Source organism: Melospiza melodia, chromosome 3 (assembly GCF_035770615.1).
Source record: "Melospiza melodia melodia isolate bMelMel2 chromosome 3, bMelMel2.pri, whole genome shotgun sequence".
NCBI classification, from domain to species: Eukaryota; Metazoa; Chordata; class Aves; order Passeriformes; family Passerellidae; genus Melospiza; species Melospiza melodia.
Window position 1 is genome coordinate 44,260,313 of NC_086196.1, and position 22,272 is coordinate 44,282,584.

Sequence of the window (22,272 nt, forward strand, 5' to 3'; positions counted from 1 at the left end):
AATTTTCCTACTGTAACTTTCTTTTTTGCATCTCTTTCCTTTTGCTTTCATTCAGCTAGCACTCTGCTTGCAAGAACACAGCTCATCTCCTTTTGTTATTATTATGGTGTGTTCTGCACACTTCAAGACTTCTGATATTTTCTCAAAAACTTTTCTTTGAAGCACTGCAGGCCCTGAAGCAACTTTAGAAATTCCAAAGCAGGTACCTGATTGCTCCTTTCAAGATGGAGACTGCTACAAAGCATGCTCAGAGTGCAAACATCTGTCAGCCTCTCTGAAGCAAAGAACTGAGTTGTAGACAGTAAGTTCAGCATCTCAGCTCAGCTTCTCGCCACGGACATCCCCAAAGCATTAACACATTTGCATATTCACTCAGTAAAGGGCAGTTAGAGTTTAACTTTGGAGACACTGGGCAAACTTTGAGAATTCTCACCCTGCTGATCAGCTGATCTTTCTTCTCTCTAAGTTGGAGTGCAGTGCTGCAAGAGAGAGTACATTTCTACTCACTGTAAAAATCACACTATGAGTAATTTCCCTTGAAAAACATAAGACAATGATGTAAATGTTATAAAATGTTTCACAGTCACCCTGCCAAACTTCTTTGGGATCTTCCAGCCCTGCTTTAATTTACAAAGGTCTTGAGCTGTGCACAAAAACAGCACGTGGCGTACTCGTGTGCCTTCACCATTTAATAACTCCCACTATTAAGCAATGTTATCCCAGGTCTTCTGAAACTGTATTGATTTTTTTTTGGCTTCTCAGAGTTTTCCCAGCTGTGAAACTTATGTAAAATTACTATCATCACCCCCTTCCAGCTTTGGTATTTCTTACTTACATTCCATCTATTCAATGGAAGAGACCTTTAAAGCAGAGCCAGGGGGTGAGAAGTAGAGGCATCCTAGTGGAAGGTAGGTCCATTCAGTTGAGATAAATGTGTGTGTGACTGTCTTCAGGTGAGTTGTGGCTCTGCCTCAACAGCAAATCATATGTAAATGGATTTAGACTTCCATGTCCACAAGCTTAGAGAAGTTGAAATGTCTCAGCTATAGTATAGGATATAGGAGGTGCAGTTACGTGAACTTCAGCTGCTTATTAGTATTAGAAAATTTGATTAGTAATTAATAGGTAATAAGAGTCTTCATCATATACACCCTTGAGAATTCAGAGAACATATCTGAAAAGCTTTTGCAAAAAATAAAAAATACAGTGAGTTGCAAAAGGGAAATGGAAGAGAATGTATCCTCTGTAATAAGAGATGAATGTTTGTCATTAGTTTAATGAAGGGGCCACAGAAACCTCCTGCAGCCCCCCATTAGTCTAACAGTTAGTCCATTGTGTACATATACAATACACAGTCACTTGTCCTTGTAAGGGATCATGTCTGGGGTAAGTCCAAAGGCTAAAAATGAAGCCATTTCTACAGTTCTGAAGCTTAGACTTAAAGCACCAGGAATTTAAAAAACAAAACAAACCCAACCCAACTTTTGACTGCCCTATTTTTCTAAAATTGCATCTCATCCCTACAGTAAACATTCTTCTTTGGTTTTGTCTGAGGGCTTGGTCTAATCATGATTTATTTCCACCTAATATTTATGTTTCTGGTTAAAAGGAGAAGAATTTTCAAGACATCAGTGTTCAGCTTTGCACCTCCTTCCCCTGGCTTGAACAAACATACCACACTTATGTTGGAGAAGACAGACATTTTGGTCACTTGTGTGAGCAGTACTTGCAGTTATGCAGAGTGGGACAATTTTAGGTTTCCATCTTGGGAAAATTTAGAGGTACAAGAGGTACAAAGCTGTCATTTGGAAGGGGAGCTCGAATGAAGATAAAAGGCATAGTTTATACTATAACTGCTATAAGATCCACAAATGTATGGATGCTTATGACAGAACACTCAAGCCAATAACAAAGTAACTATTAAAATGTAATTTTGAGGAAGAATTTTACTATAACAGAGACAAACAAGCCAATCAAATCTTTGAATTCAATGTAAGAATCACACTTTTGATCCTGTATCATAATTTCTTCCACAGCACTTGCATTTCATACACGTGCAGCTCAGTGTTGTAGTTTTTTCCTGACCTGGGATCAGACACAGATGATTGCAGCAAGAATAATTCTTCATCACGTTGTGCTTGGCACAAGGAACACAGGCTGAAATCCAGAAAAGTGGAGATGCAGATGGTGAAAAGTGCAGATTTTGGAGCAATAGTCTTATTCTGCCACACTTTTCTGGTTATCCATCCAGAAGGAAAGGGGGATTTACATACCATATAATCTCCATATGTATTTGGGGGTTTCCCTGATGCAATTTAGGGTGAGATTTCCTACTCAGATGCACATCTGTCATCTCCCAACCTTGAGCCAGCCTAAGACTACAAATGTAATAGGCCTGTAACTGAGATATCTGAGGGTGTAAGCAGGGACTGTCATACACAGTCCTTGAAACACCCTGCTTTCCATGGATAAATATAATTAAATAAAAAGGCAAGGTTGAGGAGAAGGCAAAATGATCTTTCTTTTACAGTAAATGAACATTTTCCATAAAGTTACAAACATATATAATCTTTCTGATTTATGCTGTGAATATGAAAAAATGCAATTTAAGCAGATATTCAAAGATCAGTGTACTGTTCTTATAAATGCAAACGACATATGGTTGAGCCTGCTTGTGTTAATTGGAGATAAAAAGAAAGGAAAAAAAAGAGGTGACATCTTTTGAAAGAGCTTCCCATTAGGGCAATAGGAGCTGCCTTTACAAGGTGTGATGTTGAAGTCTGGCTTAGCTCAATCAGCAGCACGCGTGCAGTCCCACTGACACTGCTAAGGGTGCTGCAGCAAGAGACAGGGAAGTAAACCACAGTGCCAACAAAATAGCAGCAGCAACCACAGAGTAATTCTTTTTATTTCATCAAGCAACAGAAATCAGACCAGTTGATCATAATTGTTACTGTTTTTTTTAAACTCAAGTCTCAAAATCTGAACATTACTCAGCTGAAGGCCCAGTATAATGAGAATATATGCTTTCTTTTTCCACAAGAATTGGAAGTGCTATGATCTAAAAGTGACAATTCCAGCATCTGGGAGTGCTTAAAGCAATTCGTAGTTTTGCTCCAGTCATGTGGCTCTAGACAAAGACCGAACAAAAATCATATTGGTTCAGAGGAAGTCCCTGTGTTGAATAGGACTCAATAAATTGAGCAAGGAGACTTTGATTTATTTGCCTTTTTTCATTATAAATGAATTGCATTCTTTCTTCTCTTGCAAATGCTTGGCTGCTATTTTTGTGTAAACATTCATAACTATGTTAATTACATTGTATCTTTTTATAGTAATTTTAGAGATTTTATTGCTCTACTTTAGAGGTCCTAAATATTTGATTTATATAGGATACTTTTTCAACAGGCATTTTCATAAGCATTATCTTCCAGATGTACTTTGTATAGTTTCAAAAGAAATGCATACCACATTCCAGAAGTACTGTTGCCAAAGAATCTAATTTAAACGTGGAAATACTTTATGATATGCAGATCAACTTTCTGCTTTGCATATTTCACATTTTAAGAACAACATGAAACTGCAAGAGTAGCAAGAATTAATTACTTGTGAGCTATTCTTATGGAATTTAAAAAAATTAATACATTCCATTTTTCCTACAGTTATTCTGCAAGCTGATACTGAATAAAACTCGTAATCTGACATCAAAACGAAACGTCACATACAACTTCAAGATCTTTAGGTTTATATGTGTGTGTGTCAAGGAAGGGATGGGAACCTAAGATTCTATATGTAACCATCTGGGAAAAGAGTCAAAAAACTAAGTTAGAAAAAGAAATCTCTGAGCTGTTGAAATAAGCTGTCTGAACCAGTCTAAGTCAGCATTTTCCACCTATAGGTACCTCATATATGTGTGTGCATACTTGTATACAGGACAGTGTTTTCATCTTCACCCACTGTTTACCAGTCCCTCATGTGAGGGGGGAATTATCAGATATTGGTATGCAGCTGGTATGTTAATCTGTTGGCTTGCTGCTTTTAAATTTTGACCTTCCATTTCAGTTCTCAGCCATGCATCACCACTCTGCAGTTCAAAAGCTTGCTGACAGAACTGAGTGCCGGGTTACCTATGCAGCAAATGCAAAGAGTTCTGAGGGACATGCCTCAGGAGGGAGGTTTGTATCCCCTGAAGTATGGTGTGCTTCTGGTTTGGGGTTGGGAGCAGCAGGACATGGGCAGCCAAAGGAGGAGCAAAGGCAGTTTCACACAACACGTGCACTGAAGGCCACCACTGTTGGAGGTTAGGAGATGAAACAGCCTGATTCACAGGCTTTACAATAAACTCCATCTTCTGTGTAAGTCCTTTTTTTGTACACTGTTTTTTTCCAAAATTTGACGTGACACATGTAATGACATCCCTGTGGCAGATTATACAAAAGCAGCCAACGCATAACTCTATTTTCGGTTAATACCACTTTCCCAAGCGAGGGATCCATGCTACAGAACCTGACATTCCATGACTTCTTGATATGTGAACAAACAGCTTTTCTGAAGTACTTTGATTACATACAATCTGTCTATGAATAATTCAGTAAAATAACTCACAACTTGTGACTTTTTTCATACATAAGGTCTGAGATGAGCTGAAAAAAAATGGGCCAAATTTACTGAGGGATTTACTCTTGTTGTTCGGACAGCTGCCTTTAAAAATCCTATCTGGGGTCTGAGACTGCTAAGCACTAAGGCCATATCAGCTGCTGTTTTCCCACCCCACTAGGAAAGCATTTCCTTCTTCTCTGTAAGTACAAATCACCCCTCCACTTTGCACACCACACTAGGTGTAGGATCTTTGTCTTCACCTTTGGTGGACCACTCTTTTCCAGTCCCTCATAGGAACTTGCTTCCCACTTCTTTTTTAACTTCACTTTGGCTTTTCACTTTCCTTCTCCTTACATTCCTTGCCCCTAACCCCAAAACCTTAAAGCCAAACAAGTTGGAGAGTCATCTCATACTGTGACAGAGACCTTGTTTTCAGGTCTGCCATACTTTATAAGACCACAGGGGTGGCATGACTCTTAGTATAATATCTGAAGTTAGAATATTAATTTTAGGAGTAGTTTTAGACATCTGGATTGGGGTTCCTTACAGATTAGACTAGGTAGCTGCTTCATCTTCCCACAGTGTTCCCAGCTCCAACACCAACACACTTCTCTGTGTATTAGCTTGCTTCTCCCTGAAGCTTTTTCCTATGCTACAGAATGTGGTGCTCTACAGGAAGCTGTAAAATGTCTCACAAATTGGCTGAGGTAAATCAGTGCCAGGATGGCTCCCTGCCCACTCTGTCTAGTCGTGCTGAGAGCCCCGTGCTAACCTGTCACTGCTGCTCTCTGGCGTTGCACTGCTGTAACACTGCATGGGGTTGCATGCATGCACCATCTACTCTGGAGGTAACTGTGTGTTTCCATCATATTTTGCACTCCCTGGATTTAGACATTCCTGCCTGTCTACTTTAATTGGTGCCTAATTAGCACCAGTACTGTTCTTTCCCCGTGTGACCCTCTCCATCTTTACATGTCTAAACCTGTCCAGTCCTTCATATGGTGTTACTCTGTTAACTGTCCAAACAAATGAAGCTTTTAATGGGTCTGTTGTGTGAAAAGTCATGTTAACACATGGAAACTTCTGCCTTTCTATTAGTAGTTTCTGCAGACAAATGCAGGAATTAGACTGCTATTTGAAAATCAATACAAAGAGGACACAAAGACAAAGGGAACACAGTTTGGGTGTTCTGAGTGGATATACTATATGTTATAGAGCATTCTCTTTTCTATCTAGTTTTGATTGTCCCTTCTGAATGATATGCATGCTGACTAAAACAGAAAGCATTCTGGCTGAATTCTCTTGTTACCCATTTTCTGAGAAAATTAATCAAACAAATAAAAACAATGGTATCAGGACTTAGATGGCCCTGTAAGTAGTACATTGATGGAGATAGCCAGCAATGCTAAGGGATTAATACAAATTCCTTGTGACAAATCTATCATACTCCAAGTGATATTGATAGAACATGCTAAGGTAATTCCAAGTACCATTTCAATTACAAATTATAAATTTCTCTTCTGCAGTGACCTGCTCTGAGTGTCACTAAATTTTATCAATCTGGCACACAAGTTCATTTCCCTGTCTTCTGATATTTACTATCATATTTTTCATAGGCATATATATTCCTGAACCTTCCACAAAGGACAGAAATGAATATCACCAGCACAGAGCTGCAATTCCAGTTCAGCCAAGGCAGATTAAACTTGAAAGAATTCTATATGAATTAAATTAAAAAGTATGGTGCATCCTTATTTTATCTTCATCAAATTATCAACTGTTGCTGAGTAAAGCAAAATAAAGCTTGCATAGTTGCCATCAATTACTCTGTTACTCTCTGAACCCGTTCTGAATTGCAGAGTGCTGGAGGAATTGAAATCTGAAATCTTTCATGGGTGCTTCCCAGATGACATTATGTCATTCTATATACCAGTGAACCTTTACTCAGGGAAGCCTTATATCTAGATTTCTTCTATCCTTGCTGCCTTGCAAAAACCAGGGCCTGGTCTGTATCTTATTCCTTTCTAGTTATTTATACCTTTGCCAACTGCCAACTCTGAAATATAACAGCTGAGAAATTTTGATTACTTCAAGAATTTACTTAGAAAATAATAATTTTTAAAAAGGTGTTCAGATGTTCCTAGGAACAAGAAAAATATGTTTTGCTTAGCAGATCTGACCAACCAATAGGTAACCCATCCTGATCTGGCCAAATGAGTCTCTCTGCAAAGAATTGCCAGACACACAACCTCCTTGCACTCTCTCTCGCTCGTTGAACTTGTTTCTGAATCCATGCATTTGTAATTATGATTCAGTGCAGGAGTATGTAGCACAGTTCGAATGTGGACTCACTTGGAAATTTTAGGCAGGTATGCTCTCTGTTCCTTTGTACAGAGGAGCATCCTCTTGCAGCCCTGAGGTAAGTGCCTCTGTGCTCACCATGTCCTCCTTGCTGCAACTCTTGCAGCCAGGAGGGGGATTCAGTCGGAGCAAAAGCTGGACCTAGTCTGGGTGAGGTCATGGAAGAAAACAGATTTGGACAAAAATCTTGGAGCTGAGACCAGATCTAGAAGGGTGAGGAAAAGCAGCAACACAAGGTCAGGGCAAGCAGAGGATGAGGACTGCTGCAGTGAATACCACTCTGAAAATGATTGATTCTGTGCCTGCTAGCCCCAGAGCTCTCCTACATGATGTCAGGTGCATTACTTGAACTACAGGTGGCCACCGAGTGCTCTTTTTACACTTGCTGTTAGGTTTGAAGCCTGGGGTCTGTTATGTAGTAGTTAGCATTCGCAGCTGCATCTGATGTCAAACGTACAAAGCACTGTGTCATGCTAACTATTTCACCAAGGCAAACCCCAGTCATCTCAAGGCTGGCAACCAAAATTAATAGGCATATTTAACCTTAATCTCTCTGTCTCAATTCCCAATAAGTAAAATGTTGATATTCCCTGCACCTCATGAACATAATTCATAAGCATTCATTGTATGCTCAAGGTACTGTAACAATAAATGCTGTAGAAAAGCCTGCTATGATGTCAATAGTTGCAAGCAGGATTAAACAGATTGAAACAAAGCTTAAGGACATATGCTGAACAAAGAGATTAAACATAAACTGAAAGGCTGCACAGCATCTGTCCCATGCACTCTACAAGGCAGTGGTCCTCTGAACAAAACAGTAACATCACACAATTAAAGGCTAAATTTTAAGTCATACCCTCTACAAGTCAAAACAAGCTCGTCTGAAAACTCTTACCCTTGGCCTACCCTTAAGTGTCAATACTTGGATTTTTAATCATAATATTCTTTTCATGTGCACCTTGTGTTTTGAATTCTTTGGGGTTTTTTGTGTGAACAGAACATAATAATTTAAGGATATATAAATATATATAATTGCTTTACACTGTGCACACAAAATCATACTTTTTTTTTTTAAAGTGGATGAATAATGGGGGAAAAATAAAAATAGGAAAACCAGTTTCAGTGTATCAAGATATGGCATAAAGTAAATTTTATTTCTTTTCCCGCACATTGCCCTAGCTAGAAATTGTAATAATAGGTGTGACAGTTCACATATATGAAAGTAAATAATTTTACAGCTAATTTACATGTTTAAGCATGTTTCAACAACAGAGATTTCTATTTCTTCTTCCTCCCAAGAGATGGGTTTTTTTATCTGTAGATGCTTAGAAATATGGCAAGAACTCTCAACAATACAGCCTTCCCACTTAAATTTTGCTCCATTGATTGGTCTCTTTTTCCATCCTATTTTTTTTTTAATCTCTGCCTAGAGATCAAAGACATTCTTTGCAACCAGAAAAATAAAGATTTATTGATTCCCTTACAGGTGTTGTCTTTCTCATCAAAGCCTCCATTTTTCTCAAACATTCACTGTAAGAGCTTATATGTTTCTCATCTGCAACAGCAACTAGCACTATTAACCAAATCTGCAATATTGTCATCCAAGCAAGATGGTAGATACTGAAGTATTCAAAGGAGTATAAAACATTAATGGAAGCAGAGTATGGTAAGGAGGCCCCCACTACTTCCTAAGTGTTTCAAAGAAATATTAATGAGAATTAAGAAGTTTAACCATGCAATTAGATTTTTGACTTTATCTGGTGAAAGGTGTTGGCTATTTTTGTTTTCAAGTGAACTGGAGCCCTAAAGGCCTAGCCCAGAGTGGGCTTTTTTTTTTTTGTATCTTGTTACTTTTTCTTTTTCAGAAATGGTATGTCATACCTCAATTTGCCTTTGCTACAGGTTTCATATAAGACTGTGGAGCATCTGTGCATTGATGTTGTAGAACTGTGTAACTAAAACCAGGAGATTCCTCTCCAAACTAAGAAGGTCTGTTTATTCAGGCAATATGAGAGTATTTTTTATCAAGGAATGCAGCGAGAATGGTTCTTTATTGTTAGACTCTGTCTTCGTCCTCTTATCCACACCAGGAAGATTAATTTCTGTATTTTACCCTTTGCTGCTGGTTGCCAACAAAAACATCAAAGTCAGTAGCATAGGCAGCATTTACCCAAGCCTTTCAGGGCAAGTGGCAAAAACATCTGAATGCAGTCTCCTGAGCAAAATCTCCAGCTGTCAGTGTGAAAAGATTAAGTCAGGTCCCCTAAACCGGAATACTTTTTTTCTAAGTCTTAAAAGGAAAAGTGTGATTGCTTTTTAATTTCTTCCATGGTGAGTTACACCTGGCTTCTGATTTCCAATTTTTCTTACAAACCACAGCGAATAGAATTTTTCTGTTTCTTAGAAATGAAGAGTCTCATACGATGCCATGAGCAGCATCTTGGGAAATCCCCAATTCTAGCCAGGTCAATAAAACAAAATGGTGAACCAGCATTACTATCCCAAGCTTTCCTCCCTCCACTGCTGTGCTGGCAACACGGCTGCATGGGGAATGAAATGTATTTCTACATCAGACAATGTCCAAGAACAAGCTCCAAATAAGCCATCAGGACACATTGGGGACATATGTTGTATAAAGAGGATGAAGCTATTACCCAGCTCAGCGCTGATTGAATGCCATTCACCCACCAGTGGCTGTCTAGAAAAAATGGCATGATCGAGTAATTAGAGACTGTATCATAAGCCATATGTACAACGGGGTCAAATTAAGGTTCTTTGTGCAATCTTAATTTTGTAATTTCTGTACTTGTCTAACGCCTTGTCCCCAGTAGACAACAGCTCTGCTTCAATCGCCCCAGCAAGGCTGCAAGGAGAAGAGCGGTGGTCCCTTTCGTCCCCCACAGAGGATGTTACACATGTTAAGGCAGGCACCTTCCCGCCGTGTCGGACCGTGCTCGGCACGGGCGATGTGCGGGCGCGGCGGCCCGGGGCAGGTGCGCTGTGCCGGCGGGGCCGGGCGGCGGCGGCGCCCGCAGGGGTCGCTGGCGCGGAGGCGGCGGGCGCACGGCGGGGCCGGAGGCCGGGGCGGGCCGGGGCGGGCCGGGGTGGGCGGGCTCCGGGGCCGGGCCGGGCGGGGGGCGGCGGGGCCGGGCGGCGCGCATAAGTCGGCCGCGAGTTGCAGGCGGCCGGCGGCGGAGCGCTGGCTGTAACTTGACACCGGGGCGAGAGGCCGAGCGGAGAGAGGGAGCGAGAGCGGCGGCGGAGGAGAAGAGCCCCAGGGAGCGGGATGGTGACCACCTCCTTCCCCTCCCCTTAGCGGCGCTCCGTAGCAGCAGCAGCCGCCGTAGGAGCGCCGGGGACTCTCGCCTGACGCGGAGCCGGGGACAGCCGGCGATGGGGACGGGACGGATCCCCTGAGCTCCCGGGAACTTTCCCGGCCGCGGGCAGCCGGAGCCGGGCAGGCGGATGGAGGATGCGCTTCCCCCGGCGGGCTGCGTGAGCCGGAGGCGGCGAAGGGGAGGATGAAGAAGCAGCAGCAGCACGGCGGAGAATGCCCGGCGTCCTGGCCCCCTGCGGCGGCGGCGGCGGGAGGGGGCCCGGGCCAGGGCGGGGGCTTGATGAGGCGGCGGCCCCTCTCGCTGCTGCCCTTCCTCTCGCTGCGCGACTACGTCTTCTGCATGGCCACCCTGCTGCTCTTCTGTTTGGGCTCCCTCTTCTACCAGCTCAACGGGGGCCCCCCGCACTTTCTGCTGGCCCTGCGGCACTGTCTGGGTAAGGGCGGCCGGCGGCGGCGGCGACTTGTTGCGGCTCTCCCTCACCCCCCGTGGCGGCTGGGCCGGGCCTCCCTCCCCCCGCACCGGGGACGCGGCCGCGGGGCTGGGGCGGCCAGAGGCCGGGGCTGCCGGGCGGGCTGGGCAGGCGGGACGCGGCGCCGTGAGCGCTGACACCGGAGCGGGACCGAGCGTGGGGCGCGCCCCGCCACAAGTTCCTGCTGGCCAAAGCGGAGTCCCCTCGGGACTTTCTCAGCCCCGGGAGCGCTGTGCCCCCGCGGGCGGCTCTTTGTGTGCCCGGTGGCCGTGGCAGAGCGCGGTGTGCCGGCTCCTCCGGCCGCCAGGTCGGTCCGAGGCGGGGCGGAGCGCAGGGCAGCGCTCGCTGCCCGCGGGTGGCGCACCGGGGGAGCTCGGGCACAGCCGCCCGGAGCTGTCAGCGCCTCCCCGCCGGGTGCTGTGCCCCGGGGAGGACAAGCGGGGTGCCGATGGCCCACAGCAGAAGATGCTGTTCAAAAAAAAAACCAAAAAAAAAAAAACCCCAACAAGACCAAAAACCCCAGATGCACTTTGTGAACCAAGCATCCATCCTTGTGCAGGAGGTTGGGGTCTGGAGAGAGGGGTTTGCTCAGCAGGGTCAGTACAGCAGCGCTCGAACACTCGGGCTCACCCTGGTGCTTTCCCAGCCTGGTTGCCTGCGGAGCCCCGAAGGAGGAGCCCCGGTGGAGCGGGTGTGAGCCCCAGGCTGTGGCCTGCAGTTCTCATCCTCATGCTGACCCCAAGTTTTCACGTGGTTTTTCTTTGTAGCTAGTGTCCACATCGCTAAATGTTGCTTCCCTGCTCAGCAGAGTTGTGTAAAAAAGAGTTTATCGTGAGGTCAAGTAAGTACCTTAGGCTGGCAGGGCTCATTCAGGTGGTGGCAGGACAAGGGGGAATGACTCTGAACTGAAAAAGGGCAGATTGCGTTTAGCTGTTAGGAAGAAATTCTTCACTGTGAGAGGGGTGAGGCACTGGAACAGGTTGCCCAGAGAAGCTGTGGATGCCCCATCCTTGGTATTGTTCAAGGCCAGGCTGGATGGGGTTTGATGAGCCTGTTCTAGTGGAAGGTGTTTCCTGCCCATAGGGGTGAGATTGGTTTAGATTGGAAGGAACCTTTAGGACCATTCTGTGATTCTGTGATATGAAATGGGGAACAAAAACCGAGTGTTTCTCAATACAGGAGGATTTCTACAGAATAATTTGTGGTGTGAGTTTTTACCACATTGGCTGGTCTGCTTTACTTGTGTGTGGAAGTGAGGCTTTGGTGGTACATGCTGCAGAGGTGCAAGCTGTAAGAGACAATGTTAGGTTACAAACAAAAATACTGTTTGTGTATTTCAGAAAAATAAGCTGCAGGTCCTTTTCTATGTGTCCATACTTTAGGAACATTTTAAGAATACAGCCCTAAGTGTGTGTGTTGCTTTTCCTTATGGGAAAACTATCCCTTGTCTTCAGTTAACTAGTGAGAGAGTATGGAGAGGCGGTAGGACGAGAGACAACAAACACAAGTTGCAGCAAGGGAAATTTCAATGAGATATCAGGAAAAAAAGATTTCAGTGTGAGAGAAGTCAGGTGTTGGAACAGGCTACCCAGGGAGGTTGGGATGTTCTTGCAGATATTCAGAATTCAGCTGGACTAGCCTCTGAGCAGCCCAAGTAAATTTTTCCTGTTTTCTTGGGGAAATAGGACCAGGAGAACAGAAGTCACTTCCAGAAAATGTTATTCCGTAAATCTGCCATATAAAGTCGGTGAAAATTCAAGTGAAAATAGGAGAAGAAAAACGTTTTGGATATTACTTCATGAACACAACAATTTTAGCTTGAGTTTTAATGACTTTTTTTCCCTTTAATATTACAATTAGGAAGAAATTCCTCCACTGAAGAGGAAACTGACAATTTTTCTGCCATAGAATCACAGAATTGCTAGTTTTGGAAGGCATCTCTGGAGATCATCTCGTCTACCTCCCATTCCAAGGCAGGGTCACCTAGAGCAGGTCAACACAGGAGCATATCCAGGTGGGTTTTGAATGTCTGCAGACAAGGAGACTCCGCAGTCTCTGTGGGCAGCCTGTTCCAGTGCTCTGCCACTTCTTGTGGTTTAGTTTATGGCCATTCCTCCTTGTCCTCTCACTGGGCATCATGGAAAAGAGTCTGGCACCATCCTCTTGGCACCCACCTTTGAGATATTTATATGCATGAATGCGATCCCCTCTCAGTCTTCTCTTTTCTGGACTAAAGAGGCACAGCTCACGCTGGTAGAAGATTTTGTTTGCCATTGATTGATACTTTAGTGGGATTAAACACAATCTTTGGTTTCAGAAAAAAGTTTTTGTCAATTTTTAAATTTTCATCTTCTTCAGGGATAAATATTGCTTAGGTTGAGTGAAAATAGACTGCAAGAAATGCAGAGTTACTCAGCTTGTGGCCTTTTGACTGCTTTTGAGGAATGGGGGAAGAAACCCTAAGATCTAACCACTCTAGCCAGTAGTTGCATGTCTGCTGGAAAATCTTCTGAGGCCTGCAGATGAAAGGCTTGGAAACCGCTGCATCTTGGAGGATGGGTCAGGATAATTTTTGTGAGGTGCTCAGTAAGTGCAGAAAAGCCTTTGTTGTGTGTGCCTGAACATGATGTGCCCCTGGGGATGGAGTGTAGTCTTACTGAAAATGTTTTGGGGTTCTTTTGATGTGTGGGATTCTCGCAGGAGAAAGCAGACAGATCTATTAATCTCTGCTAATGAACTTCTGCACTTGTTACATGAATTAGTGTAGGAATTTCCTTTCTGTGCATGAGTGCCCTGGGATGTTAAGGAGATGCAGGCTTGGCTAACATCCTGCACCAGGCTAGTGGCTGAGAGGAAGCAGAGTCCTCCTGGCTGCCTGGAGTCCTGGTACCCACTAAGCAGGTGGTGCTGCTGCCTCTGCAGACAGGTGGGATGTGCTCTGGGCACTGAGGTGTCTGTTTGCATGCAGCTTTATGGAGTTACTTTATACTTCCTTGGTCTGCAGTTTCATTTGGGTTGTCAAAGTTGATCCACGTGGGTGACTTTACTGAACATTTTATGTTTTAATTTTTTAGAGTGATGCATACTCCTTGAGGTATCCAGCTGGGAAGGCTTTCAAATTAGGAACAATATTTTTTTGTAACTAGAAGGTGTATTGTCTTCCAGGGAGCTAACAGGACTGCTTGGAAGAACAGGTATTGGGCATCACATCCTGCTAACTACCAAAGCTGTACGTGTAAATGTGTGTCTTATACAGCAGAGGGAAGTTTCATGATGTTTAAAAAAATCAAAACAAACCTTTTTTCCCCCCTGAAGCCACAGATTCAGTACAAGTAACTCTTTCCTTCTACTCCTTCCAACCCACAATATATGGTGTTAACGTTCACATCTCCAGAAAAAGAGCAGTTAGTTTGTAAACCATATTTGTTATGTGAATTTTGCAGTTTCCCTCATTGGATTTAAATCTACAGAAACCAAGGAGTAGCCTAAAGGGAATATTGATTTCTGTTTTGTGCCCTCCATAGTGTGGGAGGGGTCATCTTGTCTGACTTCAGAGTTTTTGTTTGCATTTGCAAGTTTCAGTGCATTGCTCATGTTTAGTTATGTTATTGTGAGGGGAATGCTTGGATTTTTTTACCTCAGAACTTGAAAGGAAGTTCCTGAGCAACAACACCAAACTTCAATAGTGGTCTGGACAGAAATCTTGCCTGCATTAGGCAGGTGTGTGCATAAAAGAAAATCAAGTGTGAAAACACATGGTTTGAAAAACTTTAATTTTTTTATTAGGCCTGCATCATATGCTGTGGAGGAGGTATACATTTATTTTCAAAGGAATGAAGTGTGAACATTTGCTAGTTTTATTAACTTTCCTTTGGAGGTGGGGAAGATGAATATTTTTTCAGAATATTCAGACTATTAGTAATTTTTTTTTCTCTCCCAGACTAGCTTCTCTGGTGTCTTGTCCATATATGCCTCTTTTTCTTTTGGTTGCCATACTGATTGGAGAGAATCTTGGGAAAACATTATGGTAGTTTTTAGGGTAGGCAATAGCTGTATTCAGTATTTCCACTTGATATGGCCATTTCTTTTATAGCAGAGTCATCCTGAGCAAATGAGAGTAGAGTAGTAGATATGAGGCTGTGTTTTGTTATTTATCCTGTTCTGACTTCAAGCTCACAGTAACTCAGAGTACAGAAGGTCTGTGGAAAGCTGATGTTTCTGCTGTCTGCTGTGAATGTGGCTCATAGTGACAGGGCTCAAGTTTCTCACTGCAGTCATCCCATCCGGTGGGACCCTGTTTTTCAGCATGAAATTATTGCAGAGGGCATAGGCATATGTGGGTTATTTCTCAAGAATCTGTGGAAGACACTTAAAAGTCTATCTGTTGGCAGTAGGCTTAAATTTGCTCTGTGGGGGTGCATACCAGTCCTGGACCAAAAATGATCTGCAAAAAACAGGAAGGTTTAAAAACTGCCAGGCTTTCCAGTAATGAGCTGCAGTATTGGGATTTGCACAAATGAGGTCTTGCTTGTTGATTCTGCCAAGGTAACCCTGGCTCACTAATTGAAAACCAACTCCAGCAGTGGAAGGAAGTGAGAAGAGTCTTCCCTTAGATGAGTAAGACACAAATCGTAAATCCTGGACAGCCCAGTGGCTTTTGGGGAACGCACCAGGGACGCCACTCCCGTGCAGCTGCAGTGGTTCTACATTGCTTTATTTGTCTCTGCTTTCACTTGTGATAGATACATGCTTCAAATTACAGAAATGAGAATGTCCAAGGCTGGTAGCAACCCTCTAATGGCCAATAAAAACATAAAACCTTTGTATCTTCAGTATTTGCTGTGCAAACTTGTTGTTCGTGTCAATTAAAACATTTCCCCGTTGAACTTGCCAGGAGCCTGTACAAGTACACTGGTGTGATTGCATGTGAAAGTTGCCTTTCCTGTGGTTTCCTATGCAAGGCAAAAGTCTTAAGTGTCCACTTGTGTTCCTCAAACAATTTCTGTGTTGCTCTCCCTCTTCATGACACTGGAAGTTCTCAGGTATTTTGGCCAAGATGGGCTTGGTAGCTTTAAAGTTGTTAGAGCAACAGTTGTGTTTATTTTGAGGAATATAACCATAAAAGAAGCTGAAAGAAATCTGAGTATTTGGGGAGGTTTTTACAAAAATCTTCAAAATGTTAAAAACTAAGCAGCAAGGGAAACTTTTTATTTAAATCAAGCTAGTGTGAATTGACTTTATTTTGGTAGGGTGTTGTGGTTGGATTTTCTTGTTTGTTTGGTTTGGTTTTGTTTTCTTTTTTCCTGACCTGATTTTTTCCTGTTAACCTGTTAGGAGAGGGACGAAAATGAAAACCTGACTATCCAAAGAAAACAGTTAAACTAAGTGTCAGTGTTTTGTGTGCAAATTCTTTATAAGCTGTAGAAGGGAGGGACAACAGAAGGATTTTTAGGGCTTTTTTCAGGGGAATTGGTTGGGATTTTTATTCTGGTAATACTGCATTTTTATATAGAATAATGTAAAGCACAGAATTCTTCAGGGCAAGCTTTTCTAAAAAGTAGAAGCACCTACCATACTTTAATTTTGCAGGTAGTCAGCAGCATGCTGACTTTGCATGGCCAGAAAGGGTTGACTCATTCAGTTTTGTTTTGCACATGCATGATCAGGAATCCTTTACAGTTTTGTAGGCCCTTCAGGTGTGTGAGTGGGAGAAACAGACTCAAGGAAAGACAGTCAGGTCTGTTGATGAGGTCTGAGTCAGGTCTGTAGTGACACAATACCCATTTCTGAGGTGCCTAGGCTTTTAAAAAGGCCTGGGTTATGTTCTTAGTGACTTTTTTCCCCCTCTTATTGTTCTCAAAAGAGACAGCTCTTCTAAAGCATTTTTATTTTGGTCTGACTTCTCACAGAATTATTTAGTTGCAATACGCATGGAATTAATTATGTTTCAAAGTTCATTAACATTGTAGGGAACTGTAAGGTCACTTTGGAATCTGCTTCCTAAAAGCCTTGAAAAGAGATGGTCTGAACCTAAATCACAAGTCTGTATGTAGCTGTGTCTTTCTTAATTAGCTTTTCTGTCCTCTTTGAACTTCCTCATTTTGCTGTTGTGAAAGCCAATCCATATTATCTTTTAGATAAAATAAGTGTGGACTTCCATCTAGGTTACTGAAGTCTCAAGTTATAAGTGAGCTTCTTTGGAAGACAAAAGAGGAGCCTCATCTCCAAATAGCTTTTGTTAAGACTGCTCATCACTCACAGCTTGTCTGATGGCAAGATTAACAAAGCTTTTCCTAACACAAGGTGATGTCAGGGAATACTCTGTGGAGAACCAGAATGCATCTAATTTTATAACCAAGGTCATAAAACTCAAGCCTCTTCTTTCAAAAAGATTGAGTGGCCTCTGGATTACATTGTGCTGGCTGGCTAAAACACTCTGTACAGTGAAGTCATAGCAAAAAATGCTGGTGTGAATGTGTTGTGATAATATGCTAAATATATTTGAAAAATTGAATAGCATTTATTCAGGAATGTGTTTTCTGCTTTCAAAGTCACACTCCAGTCTGGGAATCAGGAGTTCCATATGGGTTTCTGTGTATGTGTTTCTTTTTCTTATTCTCCATTTTGTCATTTGACAAGGGATTTAAAGGATTAACTCAGTCCCTGATGAGAGGGAATATTACTACAGCTTTTTAAAAAAAATATTTATTTGGTTTACTTTCAGGTTATATTGCAGTGTGGTATGTATATATTTTACCTGTGTAAAAACAAGTCTGCTGGTTAAATGGGATGTTTCACTTGGGCCTGAGGAGATGAGAGAGGCTTTAGTTCTCTGCCCTGACAGACTTCATGTGACATTGAACAAATTGTGTAGAAATTCTCTCTAACCCCCTTTTGTCCAAATGACATTTTGAAGATTAATTGTGAGAGAGTAGGATAGTCTGAGATAGTGTGGTGGTCATAGCCACAGAAATACTGAGAGGGAAAAGATGCTTTTGATAAACCCTTCTGTTATGTGCAGGTTTTGGCTGTGTCAAAGAGATAAGGCAGATGGTGTTAGGAGGAAGCTCCTGTATAGGCTGAGGCAGTGGTCCAGCTGCTTTTCTTTCAAGGGTGTCACCACTGTTGGCTATCACACACTCTGTTCAGTTTTACTTCAGGGTTATTATATTTGGTTTCCAGAGTCTTATCAGAGGACTTCAGTTTTTAAATATTACTTCATCTAGAAGACTTCATGTCCACAGATGTTACCAAATAATTTATTTCTTGTTTCCCGTGGTGCTGTTTAGACTTGATTTGTGAAAACAACGCAGTTTCTTGAAGCCTTGTTCATCCTAAGTGAATGGCAGGTTCTCTATTGGAGAGTAGGCAGCCAAAAGACTGTTATGAGGTAAAAAGTGGTTGTTGCAGTGATTCTTGTATTTTCACACCAAGTTAGGGAGAAGGAAGGTTGCTTTTGCTTGGGGTATTACAAAGACTGATAAACATTCACGGGTGCTAGAATGAGAGACACTGTAGCAAAATAACTCCTACAGAAGCTACAACACTTCGCGCTGTGTGGGGAAAATAAAGGCTCTCTACTTTTTCCCCCCCCTTACCTCTAATAAGAGGTTTGAGATTAATTAACATCTCTGCTAGCTCTACTGCACTGATGCTTGATAAAAACTGTTTTGAAATCAGTAGCACATGTTAAAATCAGCAGTGACAGTAAGTTGAAGTTCTTCATTTGTTATTTAAGCACAGGGGCCTTTTATCAAAGTTTGTAGAACATATGATGAAAGTATAACAGAAGGAACTGGATTTGATACGATTTTTGGCAGGAACATTCTGTAAAATGGTTGAGCAGATACCACATATCTTTTTTTCACTCTGTTTCCTGATGGTAATTGGTCCTTTCTCTCCCATCATTTAAATTTGTATGTTAATAGAAAGTGTGTCTGCTGTCTCTTGTGTCTAGGGAAAATCTGGGATTACTGAAATTGCTCGGGTGTATTTTGTATGATAATCACCACATATTTTGGACATAAATTTTGAGCGCACAAGGAAGCCCTTCTTTCAGGGTGGTTTTCTTAGTTTCATGTGCAAGTAGTTGCACATTGTCAGCTTCTGGCTCCTGTAACCTATTCAGGAAGACCTGGATATTTTGTTTTCATAGTTGTCCCTCTCTGCAAAGACAGGTTTCAGGTAAGATGTAAGAGTTTATTTTCATCTTGGACAGGAAAAACAAGGCTGTTGTAGGTTTTTTTTTGAAGTTGTGACTTTGCACCTGCTGCTGACCCGCTGTGAGGTCTGTTTTAAATTGCAGTGGTGTGAGAGAAAGCCCTGTGTTTCCTCTGTTGCAGGTACAGCCAGGGAGGTCAGCAGCCACTCTGTGTGCTCACGTGGGTGTGTATGAAACACACTTAGAAAAATCAGCTACTGCATTGTTATATGGGCCAGAAGACTTCTGAGAATATTACTATTTGGGTTGTCTCTCCTGAGAACTGGGCTGCAAGGGGAGGTCCTCCTATCCCCCTTCTGTGCTGCGTTTGTTTCTTTTCCTTGGACCAGTAAGTTTTGGCGCTAGGGCTTGCAATGGTCTGGGTGCTGTTCGTTCGTACCATGGGGGCAGGGAAGACAAGAATCCTTTTGAAATTGACAAGAATTAAGTTCCTCTTCAAATCTTGCTAGAAGATACATGGTCCTCTCAGCTATTTGTCTGCTTTTCCTGTCTCATCAGTGAAGGGAGAGAGCCATTTCCAGGCCTTTACAGTTTGTTACAGACATGATATGAGTAGGATCAGTCCTTTTTGGGAATGTCAGGTGTCTGTAGCCTGTTGACATTAATTTAGAAGGGAACACCAAGCTGGGATAGGCTGCCACTGCCTTTCCCTGGGCAGCAGAGGTGCTTGCCTGAAAGACCAAGTCTTAGTGGCACAGCAGTGAGTGGCTCCTCAAGCTTTTAGCTTATAGTTTGTGTTTTTCCTTTTTTTCTTTTTTTTTTTTTTTTTGGTTCTGTCTTTTTTTTTTTTTTTTCAAGTGAAAGCTGTGGAAAGTGATGACATGATTTTTAGGTTTTGTTTTTTTTCCACCAAGAAATGTTTCCTCATCGTTATTGGTGAGCAGGCAAGTAGATTTTCAAACATAACTTGTGTTTATATAATGAGGCATTTGTTTTTCTTTGTTTTAGAATCTGGGTTAGAGGATGTTTGGAGACTGGACGGGTGGATAGGAAGTGGAGAGCAATTATTTCAGTGAAATTTATTTTACTCTCTTGCTCTTTAGAGCTGCACTGAGGGGAGCAGGCCCTGTTGTGTTGAAAATGGATGTTCGGCTTTGTTTGTAAGCATGGAAGCACAGTGATTAGGTTTGTGTTACGGTTTCTGAGTACTAATGCTTTGGAAATAGACATTTGGATGCTTGCCAAGGCTTGCTACTTATCATACTTAATGATTCAGAGTAGAAGTCATCAGGAGGCTGGGATGGAGATCACAGTGCCTGTGCTATTTCAGTGAAGAAGCAGTATGTCTCTGCCATGAGTAAATAGCATGTTTCAGCACCCCTGAGAGTGTTTATTTTAAAAACTTCTGCTGATCAAGTGGATGGTTGGTTCAGTTTAATGTAGCTGCCCCAGAGAGAGGCTGCCAGCATAACATTGTACTCTTACAAGGTTACTAACTGCTAGCAAGTGACAGTTCTGGGAGATGAGATGCTGATGCCTGGATTAACAGTTGCTAGTCAAGGAAGTTTGATTTATTATTTCCACTTTTTTATTTTTCTTTTTTTTTTTTTCCTGATGTGAAATGTCCTCGGTATTTCTGGGAGAGGACTTGCTCCTTACAATTCTTCTTGTAGTTTACTAATAGATGATTCTGAAATACATACAACAAAGTTGTTAGAATAAGTGAATGTTTCTTAGGTTTTGCTTAGTTACTGCTGGAGACTGTTGTGAGGCTTCTCTCATTGCTTGGCCTTTGAATGTAATGGCAGATTCATTTGGAGGATACTTTGATTTTCTCAAAGATCTTTACATGTTGTTTTAGCCCTGATTTCAAAGCTTGCTTTTGAAATACAAATTCCAGTTACACGTCTCCTTGTAAAATACCCTAAGATTTGGAAATTCTTGTGCGGATTAGAGCTTGCATTACTTGTCTGAATGTTCTGGGTTTTGGTTGTTTTTTATTCTATCCAGATTATGAAGTTTTATGCTTTTCCTTCATGCCAGTGTCTTGTGTTGCAATGGGCGTGATTCCTGAAGGGGTTGGGGCATGGGAAGCCATATGGTGTTGTTTTGGAAAGAGTTTGAGAATTATCTCACAATATACAGTTTTGGGTTGGATTTCAGAAGACAGTAATTTTGTGAATGTTGACAGTAATTGATAAATGTTTATGCCTCTGTTTATCTCATGGCAATTTGGAGGAGATTACATCAATATTGACCATACTTACTGGTGTCTTTTTGTTCAGTCTTATTTTTTTGTTCTCTTACCTTCTAAGAACTTTGTTTTTTTTCTGCTGTCCCTGTACTTACAGGTAGTTTCCCAGTCCTTTTGTTACTCTGTACCTCTGTAACACCAAACCATGTTTAGCAGATAGTGATTTCCTAGTCATGAATTGCTGGTGGTCCTATTTCCTTCAACCAAGTTTTCTTTCTTTGGTGGCTTGCATCATAGAGCAAATACTCTTGCCTCTTTTGCGGGGCTACATCTAGAGAAGAGCCACCTGAATCTCTGCATTGAAAATCAGAAAAAAATGGGATCTGAGAAGAAGCGTCCCATAAGCAGCCCATGCTTTTGTATTCCCAAAAGGTAAGGAAAAAGGCTACTGGGATGCTGTGAAATACAGAGCAAGATCTTGGAGAGGTGATGTTGGTAGACCTCCTCTCTACAAATTTGATGAAATGACAGATAGAAATTGCATTCAGATTGGGCAATATAGTGCCAAGAAGAGGATGTTAAATAGGAGAGAACTGAAGGGGGAGCAAAGGACAGACAAGTGCCTTGATTAGAAAAAGTTACACAAGACTTAGACTGCACATGGCTTGTCTGTAAGACCTTTACTCCTCGTTTCAAAGGTTCCCTCTGAAGTCTGCAGGGAGAGACAGTGGTATCTCCAAAGACTCACTCAGGCTTCTTATGTGTCTATGATGGCAGAACCCCTAACTTTAGCACAAAGAAATACTTGGAGTTTGGTGGGAAGGATCTGAGTTGTCATGGTAGGTGTTCTGAGAAACACTCGTTGATGACCAGACTTCCAAAGAGGAGGAAGAGAAGGATGGGGACGGGAGAGAGGAGCTGGGAAGTTACATAGCAAGATTTTTAAACAGAAAGGTCATCACTTCATGTCAGTGGGTCACTGAAAGGTGAGTGCTTAGGATGCATAAAATAATGACTACATAAGGCCCTGGAAGAAGAGCACCATGGGGGTATCTGCCCATGTTTGATGGGTGGATTTGGTGCCATGTTTGTTTCTCCCTAACTCTTGCAGTTCCATGGAAATGGAGCGCGACAACAGCTTTGATACGAT

At 42.3% G+C, this 22,272-nt stretch overlaps 1 protein-coding gene across 1 annotated transcript in view; it reads left to right on the top strand.

Moving 5' to 3' along the window:
- The first annotated feature begins 10,142 nt into the window (after window positions 1-10,142).
- UST (uronyl 2-sulfotransferase) overlaps window positions 10,143-22,272 on the top strand; it is a 151,521-nt gene continuing 139,391 nt past the window's right edge. Inside the window, exon 1 of the mRNA XM_063151551.1 lies at window positions 10,143-10,731. Coding sequence (XP_063007621.1) covers window positions 10,482-10,731 — 250 coding nt within the window. The 5' untranslated portion in view covers window positions 10,143-10,481. The remainder of the gene's footprint in view (window positions 10,732-22,272) is intronic.